An 18,821-nucleotide genomic window follows, 5' to 3' on the forward strand; every position below is an offset into this window, starting at 1 on the left:
TGTGTGTGTGTGTGTGCGCGCGTGTGTACACCTGTCCTTTTTTTTTCCCCTAAGGGAAGTCTTTCCGCTCCCGGGATTGGAGTGACTCCTTGACTCCTTACCCTCTCCCTTAAAACCCACTTCCTTTCGTCTTTCCCTCTCCTTCATGAAGAAGCAACCATCGGTTGCGAAAGCTAGCAATTCTGTGTGTGTGTTTGTGTGTTTTGTTCATTGTGCCTGTCTGCCTGCGCTTTCCCGCTTGGTAAGTCTTGGAATCTCTGTTTTTAATATAAAAATATCGGCACTCGATATTGCCTTTTCACTACTGATACAAATCAATATTTTTGAGAAAAAATATCAATATATCAATATTTTATCAACAGCTGTACCCACAACACGTCAAGGAAGAACAAGATACGAAGCATACGCCACTGGCTGACAATCCTTGATATAGGACCTCAGTACTTGAGTATCAGCATACTAAGAAGCCTCTCCAGAAAGTTACATGATAGTATACATGACTCTAACTTTCCAAAGTAACTCCGAAACTATCTGATGGAAAAGGAATTTTACGGTCTTAAGGAGTATCTCTTAAGTCAAATTTGTGTATATTGTCTTTGTAATTAATGCTGTTAGTGTAATGAATCTGGTTGCACTTTAGGATTATTTCCTACGCTGCAACTGTTTTGATTATACTATTGAGTGTTTTCTGTGTTGAGTACGACCTATATGACATGCACACTTGCAGTTCATATTTCCTATAGTATCATATAAAATTAAATTCAACTAAAGGTCATTCAGGAACTAAATAAATACAGATAAATTGGATATAGGAGAGATAAGTTGACAATATTGGACAATTATTTTGGATGTTCATAAATCTTGTATTAAAAATTTTTCAGTTATTACAACATGCTAAATTAATACAGTTTATCAGACAATCTCTCAATTGAAAGTTTTAAGCAAAGACATGTATAAGTACTGGGTTTCTATTCCTATTATATCAGTACATCAGTGTACTCTAGAGCTGTCCTGAGCAGTTCTGTTCACCAGTCTCTTTCTTCTGGTTTCCTATACTTAAAGTCAATGCAGTTAAAAATGTCCTCCTCGCTAGTAATGGGAATCGGTTCACCAGCCACACCTGGAACAGTTAATTTATTCACTAGCTAGCTACAATAACTCAAGGAAACGTCAAAGCAGCATTAGTGTTACATATCACTTCTAACCTCACAGACTGAATCTCATTCAAAGACATTATGTATGTACTTGAACGTTTCTTCCTAGATAAACTGGGAGTATGTACATGAAAAGAGTTAACTTGAGCCTTTAATATTCCTCATCAGTTTTGGGCCATGAGACAGTATAGTTGCCACAGGTCACATTATTCGTTAATGAGCTTACAATCCAAATCAGTCAGTAATTAAACATCATCTTTCACTGCCATACTAATGAGCAAATGTGGTGATAACAGTTTACATGAACTTGGAATTATTTATGAATGGTTTTTCCTTTTGAATATAAAATTCTTGAATAGCATGCTACTTGCCTTCAGAGAACAGGGGTCAGTTTGTGAGTTATAGTCACGATAAGCTATTAATTATTTGTTTTATTTTGATACAGTGTTTCATCAATTCCCACATTTTGCGGCTATTTGTACTGGCATCATTTTTGGACTTTTTGTATTGCTATCAGTTTTTGGCTTTTGTATTGGTATTGGCATTTTATGTTGAGCTATACAGATCAGGTGAGGCTTTTGATACCACATTTCATTAGGTCTTGTGATATTTCACTATGTAGTGGTCATGGGCATTATAACATTTTTGAGGAAGGGAAAGTGGGGAGGTGGCAAGACTCAAAAATTTCTATTTATGATATAAATGAGTTTCACTTATTACCTAAAAGAGTTTGTCAGTTTTGATATGTGTCATACCACAAGAACTAAATTTTAGTTCCACAAATATCTTGTTACATATTACAGAATTGATGGTTATCCATGCACATCATGAAGCATGTGAGAATCCAGAAACGGTTAGAAAATGTATGCTTCAGATCCCAGAGGAAGGGTTGGCAGTGCCTCCTTTTGCCCCTCCTTACAGACATATATGGTATTCGTATCATTTTTATACTGATATTGGTTTTTGGCTTTCTGTATTGTTATGAGTCTCTTAAGTTGAGCTACATATGTTAAGTGATGTTTTCAATACCAGTTATACACTGAAACACCAAAGATAATGGTACAGGTATGTGTATTAAAATACAGAGATATGTAAACATGCAGAATACCAATGCCTATAGAAGACAACAAGTGTCTGGTGCAGTTGTTAGAGTGCTACAATGACAGATTATCAAGATTTGACTGAGTTTCAACATGGTGTTATAGTACGCACATGAGCGATGGGAGAACAGCATCTCTGAGGTAGCAATGAAGTGGGGATTTTCACTTGCAACTATTTCACGATTTTACCCTGAATATCAGGAATCCGGTAAAACATCAAATCTCCGACATTGCTGTGGCTGGAAAAAGATCCTGCAAGCATGGAACTAATGACAACTAAAGAGAATCATTCCAACATGACAAAAATCAACCCTCCTGCAAACTGCTGCAGATTTCAATGCTGGGCCATCAACAAGTGTCAGCATGTAAACCATTCAACAAAACATCATCGATATGGGCCTTTCAAGCCGAAGGTCCACCCGTGTACCCTTGATGACTGTACGACACAAAGCTGTATGCCTCGCCTAGGTCCGTCGACACCAACATTGGACTGTTGCTGACTGGAAACATGCTGCCTGGTCGGACGAGTCTGATTTCAAATTGTATTGAGCGGATGGACGTGTACGTTTCTGAAGACTACTCATGAATCCATGGACCCTGAATGTCAGCTGGGGACTAATCAAGCTGATATAGGTTCTATAATGGTGTGGGGAGTGTGCAGTTGGAAGTGATATTCAATGTCTGGTCACCTGCATCCATTCATGTCCATTGTGCATTCCGGCCGACTTGGACAATGCCAGCAGGACAATGCAACACCCCACATATTCAGAACTGCTACAGACTGGTTCCAGGAACACTCTTCTGAATTTAACACTTCCACTGCCCACCAAACTCCCCGGACATGAACATTATTGAGCATATCTGGGATGCCTTGCAACATGCTGTTCAGGAGAGATTTCCACACCCCCATACTCTCACGGATATATGGACAGCTCTTCAAGATTCATGGCGTCAATTTCCTCCAGCTCTACTTCAGACATTAGTTGAGTCCATGCCACGTCATATTGCAAAACTTCTGCGTGCTAGCAGGTATGCCAATTTTTTTGGCTCTTCAGTGTAGTCGGTTTGCATTACTTTTGTGTTTTTTGCATCTTTCAAATCAGCCATGGTATTTTGTTTCCATTCTTGTTTTGTTTTGTGTATTTTGCTGCATCATGATTTTGTAGCTGTTATTTTAGATATTAGTTTTTCCTTGTTGAAAAGTGCTAATTTCTTATCACTGCCCCATTAACTTCAATATGTATTATTAATAATTTGTATGATTCTCTATTTGATGTACATTTTTGGCACAATGGGAGCATGTAACATCCTTGGCATTTAGAAATCGTGTTTGTGCTGCATCTTGGGACTTGTTATGACATCACTGATCAAAGTCAAGGGATGGTATCTAATGCTCTGGTTTATCCTGTTGATCCATTACCTGTCTCCAAACTAGCATTAAAAGAGACAAATACAGGTCTCCGACTTCCATAATAATGGGATATTACTAGACTTTCATATGCCTTGAAGCATAAGCATGTCAGAAACATGATTCACACTATGAGGGCACTGGGAGTGATGGGCAACTTTACTGATAAGTCCCACACGTGAACAAGTAGTCACTACCAATGAAACTATTCTTACAGTTGCAGGTTGATTACAATAGATGTACTTATCATTCCTATAGATTCATAGTGAGGAGATCCTCTAGGATGTAGAACATGTCAGGAAACAAGACTACACAATAATATTTACAAAAAAAGTATGCTTTTGTATATTCCAAAGATTCTAAATTAAATGATTTTCATGGAAGTGCAATTATGTCAAAAACCTTACACACATCTACATTTAAACGTTAATGGCAAATTTGCCACAAAACATGTAGATGTTTGAACAAAGACACATATGACAACTCTTAGGCTGTTGTAGCCACACATCATCAAATAGAAAAATCATTTTACAACACTTATTTACACTGATCACATTACTGCACTGAAGTTGTACAGATGTCACATTGTACATAATGCTCCCATTAGTTGATATTAATAATAACATGTACACATCACTTGATTCTGTTAAGAAATTTATCAATGGAGGAGGAGGAGTTGGCCAGCGGTGAATCCTTTGGGTTTCTCTACAACTGAACTTTATTAGTACAGTAGTTAAACTTTTTATGGCTGCTGATAAGTTATTGAAAATGTGTATTCCTGAATAATGGACACCCTTCTGGACCAAAGTAACTGACTTTAAATTTTTGTGAAGATAATTATTCTTTTTAGCAATGATGCCATGAAATGAATTGTTGGTTTGAAAAATATATTCCATTAAGGAGTGAAGATATTATGAAACTGTAGTTGATATTTGTTTTCAGAAAATTCTAGACATTAAGATACTAGCAACAGAATACAAAAATGAATCCAAATTCTACAATATGTTGGGCTGGAATTTTTCTGTAAGCTTCTAAAATCAAAACATACTTCCATCTATGTAAGAAATGGAAGCAACCAGAATTACTGGACCAACAGAGAGCCATCTCCAGACAACCTTTCCTGGTCTACAAAAGAGAAAAATTCATATAATAAGTGCTCAGATAAATTCAAAATGATTATAGCAACTGCAAACAGCTATAACTATTTAACACATAGTGATGTTTCAATAACAATTATAGACAGTAAAAAAAAAAGATAAAAATTTTGATTGTTGTGCGAGTACTGTAAATCATACACCGGCACGTGCAGAGTGATTCAAATGTGGAAAGTTCATATCATAAGTGAGAATGGTGGATACCACACAGAAGGTATTCTGCATGTTAAATTCTAACAGTTGTTCTGTCATCAGAGTGCAAAGAAGATTTCAACAGCAATGCTATCAAGCATCTCCAAATAGCAATAACGTCTACAGATGGCATCAACAGTTGGAAGAAACAGGATGTTTGTGCAACTTGATGACACTGTATTCTGCTCTTGGCCACGTAGATCTCCAGACCTGGGGCAATGAATTTCTTTTGGTGGGTTACATAAAGGCCTTGTGCTTTCTTTGTCAAAATCAACTCCAGAACTCAAAATGTACATTTCTAATGACGCTTGCATCAGTTACTTCACATGTGTTTTAGAATGATGGAGTGAAACGGATGACTGTTTAGACAATGTCCATGTGACCAAGAATGTTGTTGTTGTTGTTGTTGTTGTCGCTGTTGTTGTCTTCAGTCCTGAGACTGGTTTGATGCAGCTCTCCATGCAACTCTATCCTGTGCAAGCTTCTTGATCTCCCAGTACCTACTGCAACCTACATCCTTCTGAATCTGCTTAGTGTATTCATCTCTTGGTCTCCCTCTACGATTTTTACCCTCCACGCTGCCCTCCAATGCTAAATTTGTGATCCCTTGATGCCTCAGAACATGTCCTACTAACCTGTTCCTTCTTTTTGTCATGTTCTGCTACATATACCTCTTCTCCCCAATTCTATTCAATACTTCATCATTAGTTATGTTATCTACCCATCTAATCTTCAGCATTCTTCTCTAGCACCACATTTTGAAAGCTTCTATTCTCTTCTTGTCCAATCTAGTTATCGTCCATATTTCACTTCCATACATCGCTACACTCCAAACAAACACTTTCAGAAATGACTTCCTGATACATAAATCTATATTCGATGTTAACAACTTTCTCTTCTTCAGAAACGCTTTCCTTGCCATTGCCAGTCTACATTTTATATCCTCTCTACTTCGACCATCATCAGTTATTTTACTTCCTAAATAGCAAAACTCCTGTACTACTTTAGGTGTCTCATTTCCTAATCTAATTCCCTCAGCATCACCCGATTTAATCTGACTCCATTTCATTATCCTCGTTTTGCTTTTGTTGATGTTCATCTTATATCCTCCTTTCAAGACACTGTCCATTCCGTTCAACTGCTCTTCCAAGTCCTTTGCCGTCTCTGACAGAATTACAATGTCATCGGCGAACCTCAAAGTTTTTATTTCTTCTCCATGAATTTTAATACCTACTCCAAATTTTTCTTTTGTTTCCTTTACTGCTTGCTCAATATACAGATTGAATAACATCGGGGAGAGGCTACAACCCTGTATCACTCCTTTCCCAACCACTGCTTCCCTTTCATGCCCCTCGACTCTTATGACTGCCATCTGGTTTCTGTACAAATTGTAAATAGCCTTTTGCTCCCTGTATTTTACCCCTGCCACCTTCAGAATTTGAAAGAGAGTATTCCAATCAACATTGTCAAAAGCTTTCTCTAAGTCTACAAATGCTAGAAACGTAGGTTTGCCTTTTCTTAATCTTTCTTCTAAGATAAGTCGTAAGGTCCGTATCGCCTCACGTGTTCCAACATTTCTACGGAATCCAAACTGATCTTCCCCGAGGTCGGCTTCTACTAGTTTTTCCATTCGTCTGTAAAGAATTCGCATTAGTATTTTGCAGCTATGACTTATTAAACTGATAGTTCGGTAATTTTCACATCTATCAACACCTGCTTTCTTTGGGATTGGAATTATTATATTCTTCTTGAAGTCTGAGGGTATTCCACCTGTCTCATACATCTTGCTCACCAGCTGGTAGAGTTTTGTCATGACTGGCTCTCCCAAGGCCGTCAGTAGTTCTAATGGAATGTTGTCTACTCAGGGGGCCTTGTTTCGACTCAGGTCTTTCAGTGCTCTGTCAAACTCTTCACGCAGTATCTTATCTCCCATTTCGTCTTCATCTACATCCTCTTCCATTTCCATAATATTGTCCTCAAGTACATCGCCCTTGTATAAACCTTCTATATACTCTTTCCACATTTCTACCTTCCCTTCTTTGCTTAGAACTGTGTTGCCTTCTGAGCTCTTGATATTCATACACGTAGTTCTCTCCTCTCCAAAGGTCTCTTTAATTTTCCTGTAGGCAGTATCTATCTCACCCCTAGTGAGATAAGCTTCTACATCCTGTCCTCTAGCCATGTCTGCTTAGCCATTTTGCACTTCCTGTCGGTCTCATTTTTGAGACGTTTGTATTCCTTTTTGACTGCTTCATTTACTGTATTTTTATATTTTCTGCTTTCATCAATTAAATTCAATATTTCTTCTGTTACCCAAGGATTTCTAGCAGCCCTCGTCTTTTTACCTACTTTATCCTCTGCTGCCTTCACGACTTCATCCCTCAGAGCTACCCATTCTTCTTCTACTGTGTTTCTTTCCCCCATTCCTGTCAGTTGTTCCCTTATGCTCTCCTTGAAATACTGTACAACCTCTGGTTCTTTCAGCTTATCCAGATCCCATGTCCTTAAATTCCCACCTTTTTGCAGTTTCTTCAGTTTTAACCTACAGGTCATAACCAATAGATTGTGGTCAGAGTCCACATCTGCCCCTGGAAATGTCCTACAATTTAAAAACTGATTCTTAAATCTCTGCCTTACCATTATATAATCTATTTGATACCTTTTAGTATCTCCAGGATTCTTCCATGTATACAACCTTCTTTTGTGATTCTTGAACCAAGTGTTAGCTATGATTAAGTTATGCTCTGTGCAAAATTCTACCAGACGGCTTCATCTTTCATTTCTTAGCCCCAATCCATATTCACCTACTATATTTCCTTCTCTCCCTTTTCCTACTGACAAATTCCAGTCACCCATGACTATTAAAATTTCATCTCCCTTCACTACCTGAATAATTTCTTTTATCTCATCATACATTTCATCAATTTCTTCATCATCTGCAGAGCTAGTTGGCATATAAACTTGTACTACTGTAGTAGGCATGGGCTTTGTGTCTATCTTGGCCACAATAATGCGCTCACTATGCTGTTTGTAGTAGCTTACCCGCACTCCTATTTTTTTATTCATTATTAAACCTACTCCTGCATTACCCCTATTTGATTTTGTATTTATAACCCTGTATTCACCTGACCAGAAGTCTTGTTCCTCCTGCCACCGAACTTCACTAATTCCCACTATATTTAACTTTAACCTATCCATTTCCCTTTTTAAATTTTCTAACCTACCTGCCCGAATAAGGGATCTGACATTCCACGCTCCGATCCGTAGAACGCCAGTTTTCTTTCTCCTGATAACGACGTCCTCCTGAGTAGTCCCCGCCCGGAGATCCGAATGGGGGACTATTTTACCTCCGGAATATTTTACCCAAGAGGACGCCATCATCATTTAACCATACAGTAGAGCTGCATGCCCTCGGGAAAAATTACGGCTGTAGTTTCCCTTTGCTTTCAGCCGTTCGCAGTACCAGCACAGCAAGGCCGTTTTGGTTAATGTTGCAAGGCCAGATCAGTCAATCATCCAGACTGTTGCCCCTGCAACTACTGAAAAGGCTGCTGCCCCTCTTCAGGAACCACATGTTTGTCTGGCCTCTCAACAGATACCCCTCCGTTGTGGTTGCACCTACGGTACGGCCATCTGTATTGCTGAGGCACGCAAGCCTCCCCACCAACGGCAAGGTCCATGGTTCATGGGGGTGACCAAGAATAGTAGTATAGAAATCCTATAAAGTATATATCTTTTAAAAAAATGAACTTTTTTATTCTCTTTAATTCTTATCACTGTGCATCAAATAGTTATAGCTGTTTGTAATTGTTATATTCATACTGAATTGTCATGGGAGTCTCGGTTGGAATACAAATAACGGAAGGTCAAAAGGTACACAATCACTGTATAGTTGTAGCATTGAGTGATCAACAGGAACATACACAAGACTGAAAACATTATCCAGCACCTGAAAGTTCAGCATCATTTTCATTCCTTTTTATATGCTTGTCAGTATCCCAACAAATTAACTATACAGAGAGTGATTACCACCCTCACACCTTCCATTATTCATAAAAAAAATTAATGTGGTTATCTAATAACAGTTATATTAGGAGGTACATATTGTGTGCTGCCACTACGTGACAATTTCTTTCTTCTACCTTCTCAGCCACTATTGATGTAAAGTGAGTATGCAATCATTACTATCACCTAGCATAAGAGATGTGTGAGAAAAGTAATGAGATTTACTTTATTTCTCTCCAGCAGTTATCACTGGCAGAGTCATTGTTCCCGGTCTTGGTAGCAGCACTGAAAGGCGTCAACTGATAGCACCTTTAAAATGTCACTCACATTCAATTTCGCCAACAGAAAAAGTCACAAGGACTCAGACCAAGTGAATGGGGTGAGCTGTGGAACAACAGAAATGGCTTTTGGGGTCAAAATTCTGTGATGGAAGTAGCCATGTGACATGGGGTGTTGTCCTGATGCTGCATCCACTTGTTTGAAATGTCTGGTCTCACTCAATTCACCCTTTCCCTTAGCCTTTCAAGCAAATCTTTGTAAAACACTTGGTCAACAGTTTGTCCTTGAGGAAATAATTCTTTACGCATGATGCCCATACTATAGTAAAAGCAAATCAATGTTCTCTTGATCTTTAATTTGCTCATTTGGGCTTTTTTCGGCCAAGGAGATGTCTCAGTGTGCCACTTCTCATTTTGCCACTCTGTATCATACTAAAAAATTCAAGATTCACTACCTGTGATCACAGGACTGAACCAATCTTCTCAAGAATATCAACATGTTTCTTTGACTCTCCTGCTACTCAGTCAGGAGACTTTTTAGCACCATTTGGACACAGGTCTTTCTTATGGGCAAAACTTTGGTCAAAATTTGATGTATAGTGAGAGTGTCTAAGTTTAAAAGTCACTCATCATCCTTATTGTCAAACATTAGTCTGATCTCACAAGAGCATGCACCTGTTGGACATTTTCATGAGTTTTTGAAGATGAAAGTCTCCTTGAGTGAGGTTCATTTCCAATGTTCTTGGGCTTCCAAACATGATATGTGCCACCAAAATAAATTCTGATCTTGATAAGGAAAGTTACCCACAAGCTTATTTCAACTTTTCAAAGATCATACTTGTGGGTTCCCCAAGTTTAACACAAAACCTGATTGCATAACGTTGCTCTAAATTCAGCTGTTCCATTTTCATAACATGCAACTTCACTGATGGCACTCTCAAAAGTCACATGATTGCTGAACAGAACTGAAACTGGAACAGAGCATCTATAAGAGGTGAACACATTGGCATACACAAGTAGAACAACACAGCATTGCCAGATCACTTGCACTGTTGTCAGTCTCATTACCTGTATCACACACATTGTGGACAGTTAACCATGAAAAACAACACTAATGTATCAATAAATCATTTGTAAATTTTTGTTGAGTTTCTTTCATGTACAAATTAAAAAAAAAACTGTAACTCAGTTTGTATCTAAAACTGGACATGTTTTATCACACTTCTTGAATGCAACATTCTCCAAATATTTTCTGTCCTGCCACAAACAAACAGAAAACTTTAGGTTTTAGTGTTGTATAATTGTATCTCATCTGTCACTAAAAATAAATTCACCATAAACTGAGATAAATTGCAAATCTGAAAAGAAAACGATCAGTTGCATCATAAATGAATTGGCTACAGAAACTAAACTTCCAAGTATGATTTTAATGATCCATTATTTCTCCTCACACTACAACTAATTTTTAATTATTTCTTACTGCCTTGCACTACAACATGTTACTATATATGTGACTGATCTCCTACTGAATATGTGAAATTCACAAACTGAAAAATGCGGATGTTACCTACATTTTTGGGTTTATTTCATGAATATTCACTGAACCTTTTTAATAATAAATTATGCTTTGTTTTTATTCACTCAGGGGAAGACGAGCTTTGAAACATATGAAATAACACACAAGATGAGCCCTGAAAGCTATAACAGCATCAGTAGCAGGCTATTAACTTATTAAAAGTGAAAGAAAGAACCAAGTTGTCAATTCCCGCTACTATAACAGAACAAAAAATAACACGTAACTGGTTCTTTTCCTCCTGAATAAACTGTATACACACTACACTGAAACATAGGCTTTTCCGCTCACCTGACAGAGGTAAGAATAATCAAACACACAAAGTGAAAGTTTAGAGTAATGTACTCTCTTAACATAAAATTATTCCTTAATTTAGTTTCTTCAATTCCTACTATCATTACCACATCTGTACAGACTTCTTTTAGCTGACAAACCAAGTTGCTGGATGACCTGCAGTGCCAATATTTCTTATCACTCCCTTCCGACTTATAAACCCAGGCATGCTTTTATGTGTCACATCCAACAGTACACAGACATGTCTAGTGGTGACAAGCCACATGTCATTTCTCTTTTCTTACTACTTTCACCTTGACTGGCTACAAAGAAACAGTTTTGCACAGGCCAACAAGAGAAGACATCTTCCTCACCAACAACAGAGGACATCTTCCTTTTTCCAGATGATTGATTAAAAAGTTTTTGAAACATTAACTGTTTTAGGCTAGTTATAAACATAATTGTCAAATATTAGTTTACCTGTCCACAAACTAAAATAACTACAAGACAGAACTGAAGAAATTTTGTACTGAGTATTGCTGTAATATATAAATACCATCACTACTTAGTGACGATGTTGTAACTAAGATACCTGTGCTTCCAACAGGACGTAATGAATATTCATTCAGTGTAAAGCCCTTTGACAGAGCATGTGTTCTCATCTCCTTGTTGAACAAGTCTGAACCTGTGAAATACAGGATAGCACAGTAGAACTGATCATATGGTATAAAACGGATGTCCAGTCGTCTCACTGGTGTCTCTTTGGATGTCTTTTGAACTCCAGACAACCTACATGCACCCTGTAGAAAATACAGACATCTATTACAGCATCAATAGAAAAACTATAGCTACATAAACATAATACTGTAGTCATGAAAAGACCTATTTCCAAGATTTATTTCATTGTAAAGTTTTTGAAACACAAAATTAATACAATTGTTAAAGTAGATGACAAAATCATTTCTTGCTGTGAAGGTTGAAAAGTTTACATTTGATGTGAAATACTGAGTCTAATGACTAATACTTAGAAATTAAATATTGTTTTGTGTTGCACCAATTAAATTATGGTGATATTTAATACATTCAAAGGATTCTTCATAGAAATTAAACTCTTAATAGTACATAGTAGGGCATGACCTTTGATCACTACCTATAATCTTAATTACTTGGAAAAATCCAACAGTATATTTATGGCCATTCTACTGTTACATAGCACCTACTCAGTGAAGAAACAGGTCAGGTACCTGTATCTGATGTACTGGTTAAGAAACATGCATACATATTAATGGACAATAATGTTTGTAGCTAACCTATGCAGGTAAACCTTTCACTCCATGTCTTGAGCCAATCACTATCACTAATGGGGAAATGTCAACCTTAAGTTCCTGGTCCATAGAGCTCATTAACTGTTAGACAAAGAATGCCTTGTCAAAGGATTTCTGTTGAAGCATTGTTACAAGTACACTACTACATTATGTAACTTGCTAATTATTTCTCTGGCTGAGATTATTACATCATTAAACGGGCTCTGAACATAATTTACTGGTCATGGATTACAGATTGAAACTGAAGAATCAGCAGAAAGTCGGGAAATTAAGAAGATATGACAATGATAAACTGACTCATTCAGAAGGAACTGCAACATTTCTGTAGTGAACATTAGGCAGAAAAAAAATTTGGCTTGCCATAGCACTTCCTGAAGCTTTGTACAGAAAAGTATGCACTATTTCAGCAGGTTTCATTTCCAACAGGTTTCCAATTATAAAGGTTTCCTCCTGGCACACTCTTATTCTGTACAGGAGCTCCTCACAATACTCATGGAATTTCCTCTTTAATGTATAAATTATTCGCAAACTCCCTCACAATTTTTTTGTGTTTTATTAATTCTTTAATTTTTTTGTTTATGATGAGCAACATTTAAACTATGTATTTACTCCTTTCATTATGAAGTAGCTTTGGACTCATATGGTCCTGTGGCACATGATAGATAGATAAATACATAGATAAATAAATAAGTAATGAATATGAAAGATGCTGAGGTTTTCAAAGGGGCCATTACACAAGTGACTGGACGAAACAGAGAAAAGAAATATGACAGAATATGAATGGACAGTTTTCGGAGATGAAATAGTGAAAGCAGCAGAAGATTAAACAAACAAAAATACAAGGCCCACTACAAATCCTTGGGTAGCCTACAAATTATTGAACTGAATGGTGAAAAAGAGGAAATATAAAAGTTAAGTAAGCAAAAGCAAATATAAGCATATAAAAATAAGACTGGCAGGATGCGCAAAATGATGAAACAGGATAGACCCAATGATAAATGCAAAGACTGGGGGAAATCAATATGCTGCCTATAGGAAAAGCAAAGAAATTTTTGAAGAAAAGAGAAATGGTGATATGAATATAAAAAGTGCAGGTCAAAAACCAGTAATAAGCAAAGAATGAAAGGTGAAAAAGTGGAAAAATGTATATAAGAGCTATAAAAAGGAAATGTACTTTCAGACAATATTATGGAAGGGGAAGAGGAAATAAATGAAGATGAGACCAAAGATATCATAGTATTTGAAGCATTCAATGGAGCACCATTGAACCCTGAGTCGAAACAAGGTCCCTGAAGTAGACAACGTTCCCTCTGAATTACTGAGATCCCTGGACAAAACTATTCCATTTGGTATGCAAGATATATGCAACAGGCAACATACCATCAGGTACATGTAACAATTCCCATTCCAAAGAAGATGGGTGTGAATATTCCTGAACCATCAGCTTCATACATCATGATTGCAAAATACTAATATGAATTTTATTTACAGAAGAACAAAGAGAATTCTAGAAGCCCACCCTGGGATTCCACAGAAATGTAGAAACATGTGAGGCAATACTGACCCTACAACTTATCTTAAAAAGAAAAATCAAACAATGGAAAATTCAGAATGGAATAATTACAATATTATGAAAAAGATATATAGCAGAGATGCTGAGTCGCAGATAGGCACAACAAAAAAAAAAAAAAAAACCTATCAAACACATTAGCTTTCAGTCACAAATGCCTTCTTCTGAATTAGACAACATAAACATGCACACTCACACAAACACAACTCACACACACGACCACTGTCTTTGGCAGCCTATCTTCAACTCAAAATCTCCACTATATGGCGAGTAGCAATCTATCCTTTTCATAGGATTGTCATTACCTTAAAAAGATATTTTTGTAGCACTTGTAGATTTAGAGAAAGCATTTGACAATAGTGACCAGACTACACTCTTTGAAATTCTGAAGGTAGGATTATGCCCCCCCCCCCCCCCACATACACTCTCTCTCTCTCTCTCTCTCTCTCTCTCTCTCTCTCTCTCTCTCTCTCTCTCTCTCTCACACACACACACACACACACACACACACACACACAATCAATCGTTCAATCTGTAAACTGAGCAAGGAGACTAGTGGTAAACAGAGGAATTTGAAAAGGAAATTAAAGTTTAAGGAGAAAAAATAACAACTCTAACGTTTGCTGATGACATTTTCATTCTTTCGGAGGCTGGAAAGGACTTAGAACAGTTGACGGGAATGAAAATTGTCTCGGAAAAAGGTTAAAAAATGAGCAGCAACAATATTAAAACAAGGGTACTGGAAAGCAGTCAAATTAAATCACGCAATGATGAAGGAATTGGATTACGAAATCTGAATAGTAGATGATCAGTTTTGCTACTTGGGCAACAAGATAACTGACAACACTGTGAATAGAGAGGAAATAATATGATGACTGGCGGTAGCAAAAAAAGAGAAATATTTTAATATCTAATAAAAGTATCAGGAATTTTTTTTAAAAAATATTCATCTGGAGTGTAGCCTTTTGTGGAAGTGAAACGTAGATGATAAATAATACAGTCAAGAAGAGAATAACAGCTTTTGAAATGTAATGCTACAAAGGAATGTTGAAGAATAGATGGGGAGATTGGATAAATAATAAAGAAATACCGAATGAGATTGGGTAAGAAATTCATTTGAGGCACAACTTGACTAAACAAAGGATTCAGTTGATAGTGGACAGCCTGTGGCATCAATGGATAGCCGATTTGGTAATAAAGGAAGTATAGTGTGTAAAAATAGAAGAGGTAGATCAAGATTTGAATACAGTAAGCAGGTTAGCATGGTCAACAAGCTCATACTCAAATTTTAACCAACAAACTATAGTTCCTTGATATATATGTTTTTCCTAGCCTCACTGTCAGTATTTTCTGTCTCAAGTGTACCTACAGCACTGCAAATTGTCAATATTCATTCTTCTCTTATGTCTTGCAACTTGATTGTCAAGCAGTATATCAGCTGACATAAAGTGGAATTTTTATTGACTCAGTTTCTCCTGCACTTTTGATAGGTTAAACTTATTCATAAAGATAGCACCACAAGCTGTGGTTAATAGTTGTGAAGACAGAAAAACACATCTGGGCATCAATACTAGATGTTACCACAATAACCTACTTCATTTTTATGGAATAAACTGCTTAAAAGATAATGTCCTTTCACAAACAACACACTATCATCATTACAAGCTTTTAATATGGATAAATTCATTCTGCGATGCCATATGAACTTAATTGACAAAGCTCCTAATTTTGAATGAACTCTTTTTTTCTTGGTGGTGGTGGAAGAATTAACACTGATGTGAAACATTCACCACTACTATGCAAAAAATAATTTTGTGTGAAACTGCAGTATTCTTTTGAACAAAGATTGCTCACTTTTTTGTCCAAATCATGAGATAAATATCAATGAAGCAATAAAGTTTGTCAAATCCTGTGCGTTTCTGCTTTGGCAAAAGAGAATGCAGGCTAGCATATATACCTTGGTGTGTCAATAAAATTGATTACTTTCAGTTACTTTCAATACCATCAGGTACTGTAATGCGGATATTACAAATATATATATATATATATGAGTGTCATTTTATTAGTGAAAGTGAATTGTATTTTATCAGTGTAGAGTCCCCCCATGAACCACGGACCTTGCCACTGATAGGGAGGCTTGCATGCCTCAGCAATACAGGTAGGTACTGTAGCTGCAACCACAACTGCATATCTGTTAAGAGGCCAGACAAACATGTGGTTCCTGAAGAGCGGCAGCAGCCTTTTCAGCAGTTGCAAGGGCACCAGTCTGGATGAATGACTGATCTGGCCTTATAACATCAACCAAAACAGTCTTGCTGTGATGTTACAGCAAACAGCTGAAAGCAATGGGAAACTACAGCTGTAATTTTTCCTATGGCATGCAGCCTTACTGTATGGTTGAATGATGATGGATGACATCCTCTTGGATTAAATATCCCAGGGGTAAAACAGTTCACCATTCAGATCTCAAGGTGGGGACTACTCAGAAGGACGTCATTATCAGGAGAAACAAAACTGGCATTCTATGGATCAGGGCATTAAATGTTAGAACCCTTAATTGGAAAGGTAGATTAGAAAATTTAAATGGGGAATGGGTTGGTTGGCTGGTTGATTTGAGGGAGGGGACCAAACAGCAAGGTTATCGGTCCCATCGGATTATGGAAGGATACGGGGTGAAATCAGCCATGTCCTTTCAAAGGAACGATGCTAGCATTTTCCTGAAGAGATTTAGGTAACTCATGAAAAACCTGAATCAGGATGGCCGCACACTGGTTTGAACCACCATCCTCCTGAATGCAAGTCCAATGTACTTACCACTGAGCCACCTCACTTGGTCAAATGGATAGATTAAAGTTAGACATATTGGGAGTTAGTAAAGTTCGGTGGCAGGAGGAGCAGGTCTTCTGGTCAGGTGAATATAGGGTGCTAAACACAAAATCAAAAAGGGATAATGCAGGGGTAGGTTTAATAATGAATGGGAAGTAGAAATACAGATAAGCTACTGTGAACAATGTAGTGAAAGCATTATTGTAGCCAAGATAAACATGAAGCTCACACCCACTACAGTAGCACATGTTTATATACCAACTAGCTCTGCAGATGATGAAGAGATTGAAGAAACATACAATGCGATAAAGGAAATTATTCGGTTAGTTACAGGAGACAAAAAATTAATAGTCATGAGAAACTGGAAAAACAGTAAGTGGCTATGGACTGGGGGAAAGGAATGAAAAAAGAAGCCACCTGGTATAATTTAGCACAGAGCATAATTTAACATAGCTCACAATAGGTTTAAGAATCATGAAAGAAGGTTGTATACGTGGAAGAGACCTGGAGACTTTGGAAGGTTTCAAATTGATTACATAATGGTATGAGAGCGATTTTGGACTCAGATTTTAAATTGTAAAACATTTTCAGGGGCAGATATAGACTCTCACCACAATTTATTGATCATGAACTGTCGATTAAAACTGAAGAAACTGCAAAAAAGTAGGAATTTAAGGAAATTGGACCTGCATAAAATTGAAAGAACAATAGGTTCTAAAGTGTTTCAGAGGGAGCATTAGGGAACGATTGGCAAGAACAGAGGAAAAGAATACAGTAGAAGAGGAAGAATGGGTAGTTTTGAGAGGTGAAATATTGAAGTCAACAGAGGATCAAGTACATAAAAATATGAGGCTTAGTAAAAATCCTTGGATAACACAGGAGGTACTGAATTTAATTGATGAAAGGATAAAATGTAAAAATCCAGTAAATGAGGCAGACGAAAGAGAATACAAACATCTAAAAAATGAGAATAACAAGAAGTGCAAAATGGCTAAGCAGGAACAGCTAGATGACAAATTTAAGGATTTAAAACATACATCACTAGGGGGAAAATAGATGCAGCCTACAACGAAATTAAAGGGACCTTTGGAGGAAAGAGAACCATCTGTATGAATATCGAGATCTCAGATCAAAAACCAGTGCTAAAGCAAAGAAGGGAAAGCAGAGAGGTGGAAGGAATATATAGGGTGCTATACAAGGGTGATGTACTTGAGGCAAGATAATGGAAATGGAAGAGGATGTAGATGAAGATGAGATATGATACTGAATGAAGAATTTGACAGAGTACTGAAAGACCTATGCCAAAACAAGGCCCTGGGAATAGCTAACATTCCGTTATTATTACTAATAGCCTTGGGAGAGCCACCCATGACAAAACACCTCCATCTGGTGAAGCACGATGTATGAGGTAGGCGAAATACCCTCAAACTTCAAGAAGAATATAATAATTCCAATTCCAAAGAAAGAAGGTGCTGACTAGTGTGAAAGTTATCAAACTATCAGTTTAATAAGTCACTGTTGCAAAATACTAAAACGAATTCTGTACAGAAGAGTGGCAAAACTGGTAGAAGCTGATCCTGAGGAAGATCAGTTCGGATTCTGGAGAAATGTAGGAATACACAAGGCAATACTGACCCTACAACTTCTCATAGATGATAGGTAAAGGAAAGGCAAACCTATGTTTTTAGCATTTATAGACTTAGAGAAAGCTTTTGACAATATTGACTGGAACACTTTCTTTCAAATTCTAAAGGAGGCAGGAGTAAAACAGAGGGAGCAAAATGCTATTTACAATTTTCACAGTAACCAGATGGCAGTTATAACAGTCAAGTAGCATGAAAGACAAGCACTGGCTGAGAAGGGGGTGAGATGGGGTTGTAGCCTATCTCTGACATTATTCAATCTGTATACTGAGCAAGCAGTAAAGGAAACAATAGAAAAATTAGAGTAGGAATTAAAGTCC

The 18,821-nt window shown here is 37.2% G+C and overlaps 1 protein-coding gene across 1 annotated transcript in view; it reads right to left on the reverse strand.

Moving 5' to 3' along the window:
* Window positions 1-842: 842 nt before the first annotated feature.
* Window positions 843-18,821, reverse strand: part of LOC126334833 (DNA polymerase beta-like) — a 64,843-nt gene continuing 46,864 nt past the window's right edge. Inside the window, exons 6-7 of the mRNA XM_049997497.1 lie at window positions 11,730-11,937; window positions 843-1,120 (exon numbers count right to left, since the gene is read on the reverse strand). Of these exons, the coding sequence (XP_049853454.1) occupies window positions 1,026-1,120; window positions 11,730-11,937 (303 nt within the window). The 3' untranslated portion in view covers window positions 843-1,025. The remainder of the gene's footprint in view (window positions 1,121-11,729; window positions 11,938-18,821) is intronic.

This window comes from Schistocerca gregaria, chromosome 1 (genome assembly GCF_023897955.1).
Source record: "Schistocerca gregaria isolate iqSchGreg1 chromosome 1, iqSchGreg1.2, whole genome shotgun sequence".
Lineage (NCBI taxonomy): Eukaryota > Metazoa > Arthropoda > Insecta > Orthoptera > Acrididae > Schistocerca > Schistocerca gregaria.